This window comes from Populus nigra, chromosome 1 (genome assembly GCF_951802175.1).
Source record: "Populus nigra chromosome 1, ddPopNigr1.1, whole genome shotgun sequence".
NCBI lineage: Eukaryota > Viridiplantae > Streptophyta > Magnoliopsida > Malpighiales > Salicaceae > Populus > Populus nigra.
Window position 1 is genome coordinate 14,503,635 of NC_084852.1, and position 13,802 is coordinate 14,517,436.

Sequence of the window (13,802 nt, forward strand, 5' to 3'; positions counted from 1 at the left end):
CAAGTATAATTCACTCCAGTCACTGTTGATGATCTTTTTTATGTCATTGTATTTGTTTCAACGAAATCTTTCTAATGATAATGATAATAACAAAATCGAAGTTTCATTATGTATTTGAGATCTCTTTCTTTCTCTTCATTATAACTTATGTAGCTCATTTCATAATTTATTTGAAATGTTATGTTTCTGAACAACGTTAAATTTAAAAGTCATTTTGGTATGCATTTTAGTTCTCTCTCTCCTTTCTCTTCATAACTTATGCAATTCATTTTACAATTTATTTGAAATGTTATGTTTATGAACAATATCAAATTTAAAAGTCGTTTTGGTGTATATTCGAGGTCCTTATCTCTCTCTTTTCTCCTCATCATAACTTATAATTTATACTGCTCATTTCATAATTTACTTAAAATATTATGTTTCTAAACAACATTAAATCTAAATGTTGTATTTTTGCAATCATAATATATATAAACCGTGCTCTCCCATTAACCCTTTTTTTTAAACCATATTATTTATTTTAACAAAAAAAAAAAACCATGCTAACAAACAAAAAATAACCATGGGGCTAACGATTTAAAAGTACTAGGATTCCCTTCAAATATCTAATCTATTATTTTTTGCCTACCCTTGAGGCTCACGAATAGAGAGGAGTCTTCGAATAGATTAGATATTTGAAGGCTATCCCAATGCCCAATTTGGTTGTTAAATGTTGAGTTAAGCGACAAACTCGGTGCCGGTGTTATCTTAAAAGACTTGAATTAAAATTTGGCCGAACACGTGGACCAAGAGATTCCAGTCATTATAAATGACATCAAATGGAGAAAGAAGACTTTTTTGTTTCAAGCTGCCAAATGGAACTTGTCCATGCGATGCCGACAATGTTTCAAGTCCTAACACGACTCCTTTTCTTCAAATTTCTTGTCTGACACTCTGCGGATAACATTTCTGGGAAACTTTTGTCTTTTATATATATATATATATATATATATATATATATATATATATATATATGACAGAGAGAGAGAGAGAGAGAGAGAGGAGCGGAGGAAGCAAGTCTATGAAGTTTATAGAATTGAAGCGGAGCCCGTTGAAATACTATGGCAGTCAATAGAGCGTAGAAATTCTTATACAAAGCACTAAGTGGGTCTAAAATTGTTTGAATAATTTTTTTAATTCTATAATAAAATTAATTTTAGATCAGTATTGACTGAGATTTGGAATGAAAACAATTAATAGTAGGAAGGAAGCAAAACTCAAAAAAAGTCTGCCCTTTCACAGCCAGATGAACCTCAACCAACTTCTGGTTCTAGAGGTTAATTATGGTTTGTTTAGCAATATAATTATGCTTGCTTTACAAATAGCTTTTCGTGTTAAAATGCATGTTAATGATATTTTTTTTTTAAAAAATTATTTTTGATATCAGCACATCAAAATGATTTGAAAACACTAAAAACATATTAATTTGAAGTTAATAAAAAAATAAAAAAATTTTAAATTTTATTTAAAGCGCTTTTGAAACGCAAAAACAAACAGACCCTAGGATGTGTACAATTTAGCACATGGATATCAACACGACATGTTTAATACGTGGAATTATGGATGTAATAAAATTTGTTAATTCTTTTTAAATATATCAAGTGATGTGAACAATGCATTTTCATAATCATTTTTTAAAGAAATTAATCTTCATTGACGCCCAGATTCTTTCATCGGAAGAGGGAGATGTTGGGTTGGCTATGGCTATGGCTATGGCTATGGCTATGGCTATGGCTGTGGCTGTCAGCATCGTTGACCCGGCCACTATTTTATTTTTTATTGATTATTGATTGATAAATAATATTAGATTATGGGGTGGACTCCATTTATCGGCCATGTTCACGGAAGATGACTAATTAAAACTGATTTTCTGGTTCAGGTAAATTAATGGCCCACAACACGTAATGTAGAATATGCGGTCCAGTGGTCCTTCCATCACTGGATTTTTCTTGCACGTTTCAGCCTCTCAACTTTATGTGTGTATATATAGAGAGACGGTAGCACAGAGAGCGTTCGGAATCTTACTTGGAATTTAGGGTTAAGAAAAGAAATTGTGTGTGTGAGAGAGAATGGCAATGAACAAGGCGAAGGAGCTGGTATCCACCAATCCCGTGGTGGTTTTCAGGTTTTCTTTCTATTAGATATCATACGGATCTATTTATATTTCATTTTAGATTAATGAATTCGTGTAATATTCATTTCTTTTGAAAAACTTTGCTCGCAGCAAGACATACTGTCCATTTTGCGTCAAAGTGAAGGAGCTTCTGAATCAATTAGGAGCCAAATACACTGCTGTGGAATTGGATACCGAGAGTGAGTTTTCCCATATACATTCCCGTGCTCTTGACAAAATGATTAATATTTTTGGAAATTACTTTGATTTTTGTTCTGTTTTACTGTTTATTAAATTTATTTAAAAGAAATTGTGATTCGGTCATATTCATCGTAGAACTCCATCGGTTAAGGAAATGGAGGGTTTTCGTAGAATTGATAGAGGCAGTCTTGCCATTTAGAATATAATCTTCTTGCCCCTAAACAGTTTTAAGAAAGAAGGCATATGGATTCAATCATAAGAGATGGGGTGGTATGGGATCCAATCAATCATGAATTCTATGGTCGTGCTACTATTGTTATGATGATGAGATCCATATCCAATCAATCAATCATGCCTATTGTTATGAAATATATGATCATATGCTATGCCTATGTGTGATTTTTTGCGTGTCTCACGTGCTTGTTTGTCTTTTTGAATATTTTCAAAAGTTTGAATATACGTATGTATTCCCTTGAAAGGGTGTGGATTTATGTGCTGTTAATCAGGGATTTGATTAATTGATTATGGTACATGCATGTTCTTTGTGTTCTTAAGAGGATGGAAGTGAAATACAATCAGCGTTGCATGAGTGGACTGGACAACGCACCGTGCCGAATGTTTTCATCGGCGGCAACCACATCGGCGGCTGTGACAGTATGCCTTCCTATTCTTTCTCTGTATTCCGTTGTTAATTGTTTACTCTATTATTCACCAGGGGGCTCCTTTTACTGTTTCCAGAAACCACAGGCATGCACCAGGAAGGAAAGCTGGTTCCTCTGCTTGCTGATGCTGGAGCTGTTGCCTCTGCTACTGCTTCTGCTTAAAGGAGGTTCAGTTATGTCTTGTAATAATTAACCGTTGTGTTTGGTTCAAGTTCTTGTCTTTTGACCCTTGAGCAAGTGTCTATGCGTTCTATAATGACTTGTAGTTTTTTATTCCTCCGACATTTCTGTTTGCTGTGGAATCTAAGCTAAGCTGTGTATCGATTATGAAATATCAGCTGTCTTTAGCTGGGATTTACCATGACTATTAAACTCACCCTTGCATGAAATGCTAGTCAATTCTCTTTTACTTCAGATGAATCAAGATTGTTACCCTCGACTAGTAGAAATTAGAAACTATGTTAAGACTCAGGTTTATCGTAGCCATAATGCTAAAATCCTCACTGCTTTCTTCGGAAGATATCTGACTCTACCTTTAACTGCCTCAACAACTAATCCAAGCTAACGCGATCCTACTTTGTTAGGCCACTATTCTGCCACCATAATGGTGGTGCAACCAACATAATAACCGAACCCTTCGAGACAGAAAAGCTCAACAGGCTATCCCTGATCAGTGATCAATCCATCTGCGCCTGCCCTGCCTTGGTTTTTTTTAAATTTACACCAGCCACATGAAGTCGTTTCCAAGCGTCGAAAAGCACATCAATACGAGTGCTGGAGCCAATTCTTGAAAACGAGCTTTGTTGACTGCACTTCTTGAGTTCCTTGCTACGCAGACAAAGGAAGATGGCTTTTAGGTCTCGATGTTTTAGCAGTGAACTAGATGTTGCGATTTACTGGAACCAAAAGTTACACTGGACTGGCGAATTTTATGTCCCTCCTAACAAATCCCAAACAAATAACACAGAAACATAAACAGTGCAAGAAAGAAAAGAAGAGAAGAAAACACGAAAGTAGCTCAACTCGTCAGGAGTTGGGTTTGTTTTCTAATGGTCATGAGTTTGAGTTCTTTTAGGGTTATTAAAAACTTATATAATCGTTAATTTCAGGGTTTATAAAATTAATCGAGATATGCATAAGTCGATTAAGACATCCATGTTAATAATAATAATAAGAAAAGATCTAGGGTGTGGCAATGGGGAGGGTAACTGCTTTCCTGAAAGGAAAAGTATCCGCCCAGCAAGAATCATACGAACTTTTGTTACCGTATGATAATATCATCAAGCAGCATCTGGCATTCCTGGAGATCACAATAGAAACATATTAATGTTACTGCGCAAAGGCAGCCATGGTGCCAGCTGGAGCATGTCAAAGTAATCACTGACAGCGCATGTTATAATGAGTTATGGCATAAAAACATTCTTCAATTTTATGGTATTTATGATGATGAAGATGATCGACACTCGTTAAATTAGAGTTGATTTTATACTCTAAACAAAATGTTGGATGAAATATTACTGTAAAGGTTTTAGTTTTTTTTTTTTTTAGTTTTATGATAAAATTATAATATTAGTTTGATGATAAAGTCGTCCTTTCTTATGAATTTCTGCCAAAATTCTCTTTGCTAAAAACTCCATTTTCTTGTTTATGTATTTTTTTTAATAAAAACATATCATTTTTAATTAATAGGAAGATTTTTTGAATAAAAAATTATTATGATTTAAAAATCATGTTTTTTTTTATAATCTTTATGTGGTTATATGCAAAAGTAAAGAAATAATTAATTTGAAAGAATTATATAAAAAATGCACAACTAAAAAGTTCAAAATTAATATTTTATTGTCGTGGAATATTCATGAGAAACTTAAAAAATAAAATTATACATATTAGATTCATATTAATTATTCATAAAATAACTACTAAATTATCATAAAAAATAGCTAATCTGGTTTGCAAACTTTGATATCATTGTGTGATTTTTATAATATCTTCAATTATTTTATTTTAAAATAATTTTATTTTAGAATATAAAAAAAGAAAATAACTAAATAAAAAGATCCAGGATAGAATCAAAAGAGTTAAACTTAGATAGAACTAGGTAAATAAACAAGAAAATAACTTGTTGTCCACCTCAACAATTTCCGATCAATAACTTGTTGTCCACCTCAACAATTTTTAATCATGATTTGAATTTTTCAAACTCCAAAATTTAAATTTATTTTTATTTAAAAACACTAAAATAACATTATAAAAATCTCTATAACCCAAAACAAGTTCCAATCGATCTAAAAACTCAAAATCAAATCAAAATATACCTTTTGAATTCCAAGCTACACTTTTTAGCATGATTTAAAGTTCAAACCATCTCAATTGAACTATTCATTTCAAGATAAACACATTAAAATGAAGATTCTTGTTTTTTGTGGTTGAAATGTTGCTCGTGAAAGCTTTCTCTTTGCTCTCCCTCTTCATCGTCTTGTTAGAGTCTGTTTCCAGTTGATCAAGTTTTTAGGACTTAGCTGATTTCTAGCTTTGAATAATTCCTATTGTTTAGGATTCTGTTATTCTGTTTTGATTTCTATTTTGGCTTCTGTTTTCAATCTCTGTAAAAGGCTATATATATGGTTTTCAGATACGTTAATAATACACAAAATATTCTTCCATTCTCTTATATTATTTCTCAGTAAAACACCAAAACATTCTTAACATTTGATATCAGAGCTCGGTTATAGCATCAGAGATGTCAACAGGAGGAGGTTTTGTGTAACCTTCAATTCCACGATTGGACGGACACTATGATCATTGGTGTATGCTCATGGAGAACTTTCTCCATTCAAAAGAATACTGGAGTCTAATTGAGGATGGGATTCCAACAGTGATTGAAGGAGTCCAACCTACTCCAGCTCAGATGAAGGCAATTGAAGATGCAAAATTGAAGGATCTTAAGGCGAAGAATTATCTCTTCCAAAGTATTGATTGTTCAATTTTAGAGACGATTTTGAACAAGGATTCTGCTAAGAGCATTTGGGATTCCTTGAAAATAAAGTATCAAAGTACAGCATGAGTGCAACGTGCACAACGACAAGCTTTTCAAAAAGAGTCTGAGATGCTAAACATGAAGGCAGGTGAGTCTGTAACTGCGTATTTTGCTCTTACTATGACTATTGTGAACAAGATGAGGTCAAATGGTGCGAAGAATTTGACTGATTTAACAATTATTGAAAAAATCTTGCGATCCATGACTTCCAAATTTGATTACGTAGTCTGTTCTATCGAATAATCAAAAGATCTTGATGTCATTTCCATAGATGAATTGCAAAGTAGTTTGATGGTTCATGAACAACGTATGAATGCTCATATCGTAGAGGAGCATGCATTGAAGGTAACAACATGAGAATCATCAGGTTGGCGAGGAGGAATTCGAGGATCAAATAGAGGCAGAGGAGGTGGAAGACGTTATCTTGACAAATCCACTATTGAATGTTATTACTGTCACAAACTAGGACATTTTGCATATGAGTGTCCAAGGAAGGAGATCGAAGGGGTTGCAAACTATGCAGAAGGAGGAGAAGAAATGTTATTAATGGCGTATGTAAATGAGAAGGCAACAAGTATGGAAGAGTTATGGTTTATTGACTCAGGATGCAGCAACCATATGTGTGGTAAGAAGGAGCTGTTTTCTGATTTTGATGACACTTTTAGAGAAATAGTAAAGCTGAGAGATAATTCAAAAATGCTTGTTACTGGAAAAGGAAATATCAGAATGTTTGTGAATGGTTTTGTACAAATCATTACAAATGTTTTCTATGTTCCAGGTTTGAAAAACAGTTTATTGAGCATAGGGCAACTAGTTGAGAAAGGTCTTGCTATTCTTATTCAACAGGAAACATGCAAGATATATCATTCTGAAAGAGGTTTGATTATGGAGATCACCATGTCTTCAAATAGAATGTTCAAATTGTTTGCTCAGATGCATTTCAAGGAGTGCAGCGAGCATGTGTGTTTTAATTCACAATCCAAGGAGTCCAGTGAGCAGGTGCAACTTAAGGAGTCTAGCGAACATATGTGTTTTAAATCTTCATCAGAAGAGAATGCTATGCTTTGGCATAACAGATATGGACATCTTAGTTTCATGAGATTGAATCTTCTTCAACAAAAAGAGATGGTGACCGGAATGCCAAATCTAAATGCATCAACAAAGGTGTGTGAAGACTGTTTGACTGGAAAACAACAGAGAAATTCTTTTCCTAAAGAATCTACATGGAGAGCTACTCAGGTTCTTCAATTTATACATTCTGACATTTGTGGTCTGATTACTCTTATTTCAAATAGCAACAAGAGATATATAATCACATTTATTGATGATTATAGTCGTAAAGTTTGGGCCTATTTTCTTGTTGTAAAATCTGAAGCCTTTACTATTTTCAAACTGTTTAAGAATCATGTTGAAAAGGAGACTGGTTTTTGTATTCACAGTCTTCATACTGATCATGGAGGTGAATTCATCTCACAAGAATTTGCAGATTTTTGTAACGAGCATGGAATACGTCGTCAACTTACAGCTGCCTACTCTCCTCAGCAAAACAGAGTCTCAGAAAGGAAAAATTAAACCATCATGAATATGATTCGTAGCATGCTGTCAGAAAAGAAGATACCAAAGAGATTTTGACCAAAAGCTGTAAATTGGACTGTTCATATTTTGAACAGAAGTCCAACATTTACAGTTAAAAACAAGACTCCAGAAGAAGCTTGGAGTGGCATCAAACCGTCAGTTCATCATTTTAGAGTTTTTGGTTGCATAACACATGCTCATATCCCTGACTGTAAGAGAAGCAAGCTGGATGATAAAAGTGTAAAATGTGTACTACTTGGCATCAGTAAAGAATCAAAGGCATATCGCCTATATGATCCCATCTCACAGAAAATTATAGTGAGCAGAGATGTGGTATTTGATGAAAACAATAGTTGGGAATGGAGTGAGAGTCTAGAAACAGTTGATACTATTGCTTTGGAATGGGAAAACAATGATTAACATGAAGAACATTTTGCAGCTGATGATAGGGCAGACGATGAAAACAATGACCTGGTAGCAGAACACAGGGCAGACAGTGGAAACAATGATTAACATACTAATCCAGAATTCAGGTTTGATCAACATGCTGATCCAGAAATGAGCAGCACTGAAAGTCACCACAACAATTCTTCAAATACACGTAGCAGTACAATTTCTGCAAGTCTAACAGTCCAAGCAAGTAGTAGTGGAAATACACGTGGCAGACCCGAAAGGGAGCATAGAAGACCTTTGTGGACGAAGGACTATGTCAATAGGGAAGAATTATCTGAGGAAGATTCTTATAGGTCATGTTTGCTGCTGCTACTGATCCTGTGTTCTTTTATGAAGCTGTGAAAGATGTAAAGTGGAGAATGGCCATGGATGCAAAAATAGATGCAATTGAACGAAATGACACTTAGGAGTTAACATATTTGCCTACTGGTGCCAAAAAGGTTGGGGTAAAATGGGTGTATAAGACAAGGTTTAACGAGAATGGTGAGATAGATAAATACAAAGTCCGGTTAGTTGTAAAAGGCTACATCCAAGAGCATGAAATTGATTATACTGAAGTGTTTGCACCGGTAGCACGTATGGATACAGTTCGTTTAGTAATCTCTCTAGCAGCTCAAAAGCAGTGGATAATTTTTCAGCTTGATGTTAAGTCAGCATTTTTGCATGGAAATCTTTTTGAAGATGTTTTTGTTGAGCAACCTCCAGGCTATGAGAAGAAAGGTAATGAGCACAAAGTATACAGATTAAAAAAGGCATTGTACGGTTTGAAACGGGCTCCCCGAGCATGGTACAGTCGTATCGAGTCTTATTTTATGAAGGAAGGTTTTGAGAAGTGTCTATATGAGCATAGTTTGTTCATCAAAGCACATGAAGGAGGTAAAATTTTAATTTTTTGTCTCTACGTAGATGATTTAATCTTCACTGGCAATGATGAACACATGTTTACTGATTTTAAGAAATCTATGATGCATGAGTTTGATATGACTGATCTAGGAAAAATGAGGTATTTTCTGGGTATAGAAGTTTTGCAAGAATAGGAGAGTATTTTCATTCATCAAAGAAAGTATGCGCATGAGGTGTTACAGAGATTCGGTATGGATAAGTGCAATCCTGTGCTTAATCCAATTGTACCCGGTTTTAAACTTATGCAAGATACAACTGGAGTAAAATTAAATAGCAGCCAGTACAAGCAAATTATGGGTAGTTTAATGTATTTGACTACCACTCGACCTGATATTATGTTTCTAGTAAGTCTACCGAGTACATATATGGATCGCCCTACAAAACTTTATTTTGAGGCAGCCAAGAGAGTGTTGAGATATTTGAAGGGAACTTGTGAGTTTGGAATACTTTATAGCAAGAGAGGAGAAGACAAATTAATTGCTTACACTGACAATGATTATGCCGGGGATTTGAATGATAGAAAAAGTACTCCAGGCTATGTATTTATGCTCACTTCAGGTGCAGTGTCTTGGTCATCCAAGAAGTAACCAATAGTTACATTGTCTATCATTGAAGCTGAATTTGTTATTGCTGCTGCATGTGTTTGTCAAGTGGTTTGGATGAGAAGAATTATAAGAAGTTTCAGTCTACTTCAAAGTGATAGCACAACTGTTTACCGTGATAATAGTTCAACTATTGAGCTATCAAAAAATCCTGTTCTACATGTCCGAAGCAAACATATAGACATCAGATTCCATTTCCTCCGTGAGCTCACTAAAGATGGTGTTGTTAAGATGGTTCACTATAATACACAAGAGCAAATAGCAGACATAATGACCAAGCCTTTGAAACTGGACATGTTCATAAAATTAAGAAGTTTGATAGGGGTCTGCACATTTCTAGGCGTAAACTAAGTGTTTTTATCAGCACATAGTTTAAGAGAGGATGTTGAGTTTGTTTCTAGTTGATCAAGTCTTTAAGACTTAACTAATTTCTAGCTTTGAATAATTCCTATTGTTTAGGATTCTGTTATTCTGTTTTGATTTCTCTTTTGGCTTTTGTTTTCAATCTCTGTAAAAGGCTATATATATTGTCTTTAGATACGTTAATAATACACAAAACATTCTTCTATTCTCTTATATTATTTCACACCAAGACATTCTTAACACGCCTTTCTCTCCTTTTTCAACTATTAAAGACTGAAATGTAAAAAATAAATAAATAAAGTTGTATGACCTAGATGTAAAATTAGAAAACTATAGGGATCATAGTGTAAAAAAGCACGCCTCACGAATAGGGCAAATGAACAGTGTTATGTATGCGTGAGAAGCGTGACGCACAAGGAAACACCCTTCTGTTTTAATTTTTAATTTTTTTTTACTATAATAACAGTAATAACATGATTTTCTGCAAGATAGATATCTTTACAAAACAACTCAAAATTATGAAAACGTGCAGGATGGCTTTTGGAAATCATCAAGCTCTTGCAAATGGCAGCGAGTAGCAGCACTTGTGTCAGTAGCAGCCAATTCGTGGGCTTCTGTTTCAGCTGACAAAAAACAGAACTCGAGGGAAGAAAGAGATGACCTCTATACATTACCAGGATAACAAAATAGCTAAGAACACAAATGCTTGCATAAGTAATTGACGCAGGAGCCACACAGGCATCACAAGAAACAAATTGAAACTCACAAGCGCTGGTGAAATTGCAGCAAATTGTCTCTCGTAACATTTACAACATCAAAGTCAAAGATTACATTTAGGTGAAGAGTTCAAGCTTAGGAAATGAATGACCATGTCAACAAAATACTGCCAGGCATTTCCTAACGGGTGAAGAGGTCCTGTACCCTAAGCTTTCATACTTCCAAATGCATATTTTGAAGAATATATAAAGAGAATTGCTGAATGGATGAAAATCAAAGTTAGATTACTAGCTTGTTTTTAGTTTTATATCTCTTTGGTGGATTCTACTGAGTGGTGAACTATTCCAAACTGTAATTTCTAAGATAGTGATTTTCTTCTCTTTTCCATCTGTTCTTTCCCTCCATCTACATATCCATAATTTCCACTGAAATCCCAGCACCCGTTTTACCATATCAGTAATGTACACCACCTTGGCTGGTGAAGATAGCTGGATACTTCCGCATGCTGTTTGATGAAACTAGTATTGATGGCTAAAACGCATCGGCAAGTCTCTAGTTATGGTTGAGCTCGTAAGTTTCTTCAACATCATTTCCCCAAGCAGAAAATGTCGAAGCCTCTTCTATAGAAGCTAACACGTACTATATATATATATTTCAGCAATCTATTGCTGATAAGTGTTTTAATATGTGGAGTGCTACCATCCATTCATTTCTGGACTTGGGCTGGTTCCTGTTCTTATTTACGTATTAGTCTACAATGGAAATGGACATTCGACTAGCTTCTTCAAGATTCATATTGTGGGTACCTTGCACCTTTTTTTGCTGAAACGGATAATTGTGATTGGTGTTATGTCAAACTCAAACTTAACTAGGAAAATATCCTTCTTTCTTTTCTGAAGTGGGAGTGGTGTGTGGTGTCCCACTTAAAAGAAAGAAATATCTGAACTAGGAAGGAAGGATTCTTCAATGTTTCCTTATCCATAGCTTCAGAATCTAGCCACCATTTTATTATCATATCATATTGATAAGAAACTAGAGAAGCAGTGGAAGATATGTCAGTTTCTCTACTCCCAATTGATCGTCTTTCAATGCCAAAAGCTTTCCAAATTCACGCCAGCTACTTCAATCCTTCCACAACTATCTCAAGGTACTTCTTTCTCCTGCAAAGTGTCGATAATGATGGTGATTCTATTTTAAAAAGTAATAAAAATCAAGCATCTGTTACCAAATGAAACTGATACTTTGTTTCCTAAGCAAAACAACATGCTTTTGTTTTGTCTGTAAATCATCTGAAGCCCTCTACCAAGTGAGCAAGTCGCTTTTTTTTCTCTTAAACATGATGTTTTCTAGTTTGGATGAAAATGGAACTTAGTCACAGATTTAGTAAACGTAAATAAGTAAGCTTGATTTCAAGATGTAGGCACAAATGCTCCCCAGTCAGATGTTGTGATAGAAGAAGGGAAGGGAGTGCAAGAACAAAGAAGAATTACTATGAGTTGCTGGGAGTTTCAGTTGATTCCAGTAACCAGAAAATTAAAGAGGCTTATAGGAAGTTACAAAAGAAATATCACCCTGATATTTCTGGACATAAGGTGCTTTCAATGAACCATTACTAATTTCTAAATTACTAGCACCACCAGTATTAGCAAAATATGATGCTTCCATCCTAATGAACCCTTTTTGAATCTCTCTTTAGGGCCATGAGTACGCTCTGATGCTGAATGAAGCCTATAATGTCCTGATGACAGATGATCTTAGGACAAAGTATGATGCTTCCATTGGTCATATGACAGTGCAGATTGGGAAAAACAACTATGTTAATGTCATGGGTTCCAGCTCATGGAAAGGGCCATTGAGACCCCAAGCTCTGTTTGTTGATGAAAATGCATGCATAGGTCAATCTTACAGCCCCCTCGCACTTACAAATGCATGAAACACAACTAATTAGCTAGTAATCTTCGCTTGTTTTTTTTTTCTTTTTCTATTTTTTGTTCTGCATGTGATCAGCTTCTAAATCAAAATAGTCTACTCTACAGGGTGCAGAGAATGTGTGCACCATGCTAGCAACACATTCATCCTGGATGAATCAATTGGTTGCGCACGAGTAAAAACTCAATATGGAGATGACGACCAAAAAATAGAGGTAAATAAAGCGTGATCTTGTCGAGGAGACCATAAGACAATTTTAACAACATGATACGTTGTGTGTCTCCTGTCACAGCTATTTTGTCAGTACTTTGTGTGTAAATGAGTTAAGGAAATGATGAGGAAGTTGACTTGCAGGTATCAGTTGAATCATGTCCCGTGAACTGCATCTACTGGGTGGATAGGGAAGAATTGGCACTTCTTGAGTTCCTAATTCAACCGCAACTAAAGCAAGGTTATGGTGTATTTGGGCAAGGCTGGGAAAGACCTGCTAATGTTTTCATGGCAGCAAAGACATTGAGCAAGCAGTTGAGACAGCAGGCTGAACATACTCACAACAATGGTAAGCGCAAGCCATATCGCTTCTACAATTGAAAGGAACAATTGCGACCATCAAGATGATTTCACCTTCAAATTCTTTCTTCTAAATGATTTGTACTAAACAAGGTTCATGGCAATTGCAGTGCGAACAACTGTAGAGGAAGAAACCCCTGCTCAAGCCGAGGCTCGTGCGAATGCTAGCTTGAAAATCAAGATGGAGAGCTTCTCAAAAATCTGGGATTCATTGAATGGAATTTTTGGTTAAAATAGTTCATTTGGGGGCACTTCAGAAAATATGGAAGTTTCCTAGTTATGCTTCTTTGCATACTCCTATAAGATGTTTAGGAAGTCAAAAAAGAGAAGGGAAAAAAAAAAAAAAAACTGCACATGAAATTTTTTAGTTCGAAATTTGTAATTTTAGATGGTGAATCACATAGTAATAGATGCAGTTCAAGTGTCCTCCTGGAATGAGGGCTTGCTGCTAGCTGCTAGCTGCTAGCTGCTAGCTGCTAGCTGCTAGCTGCTAGCTGCTAGCTGCTAGCTGCTGTCAAAACAACCTCTATGTCTCTCTAATCGTTGTGTCATATATACTTTCTTCCATGCATTTCCTCAGCAACCTCTTTCTCTCTGTGTGGATTACTGAAAACATGACTAAATACGGAACCATCCCA

At 35.2% G+C, this 13,802-nt stretch overlaps 2 protein-coding genes across 3 annotated transcripts; both read left to right on the forward strand.

The window, feature by feature from the left end:
• The first annotated feature begins 1,995 nt into the window (after positions 1-1,995).
• Positions 1,996-3,404, forward strand: LOC133693542 (glutaredoxin-like). Its single transcript, XM_062114777.1, has 4 exons — positions 1,996-2,164; positions 2,264-2,352; positions 2,909-3,007; positions 3,092-3,404. Exons 1-4 carry the CDS (start codon positions 2,109-2,111, stop codon positions 3,175-3,177), a joined length of 330 nt encoding a protein of 109 aa, XP_061970761.1. The 5' UTR covers positions 1,996-2,108; the 3' UTR covers positions 3,178-3,404.
• An 8,208-nt stretch (positions 3,405-11,612) lies between these two features.
• LOC133677300 (chaperone protein dnaJ C76, chloroplastic-like) lies at positions 11,613-13,638 on the forward strand. Of its 2 annotated transcripts, none has more exons than XM_062099247.1 (6): positions 11,613-11,812; positions 12,080-12,257; positions 12,362-12,560; positions 12,702-12,808; positions 12,949-13,153; positions 13,275-13,638. In XM_062099247.1, the coding sequence occupies exons 1-6, from the start codon at positions 11,718-11,720 to the stop codon at positions 13,394-13,396; spliced, it is 906 nt and encodes a 301-aa protein (XP_061955231.1). In that variant the 5' UTR covers positions 11,613-11,717; the 3' UTR covers positions 13,397-13,638. The 2 variants fall into 2 exon arrangements, with proteins under 2 accessions (XP_061955231.1, XP_061955240.1); XM_062099256.1 differs by having other exon boundaries at positions 11,615-11,812; positions 12,086-12,257.
• Positions 13,639-13,802: the final 164 nt, after the last annotated feature.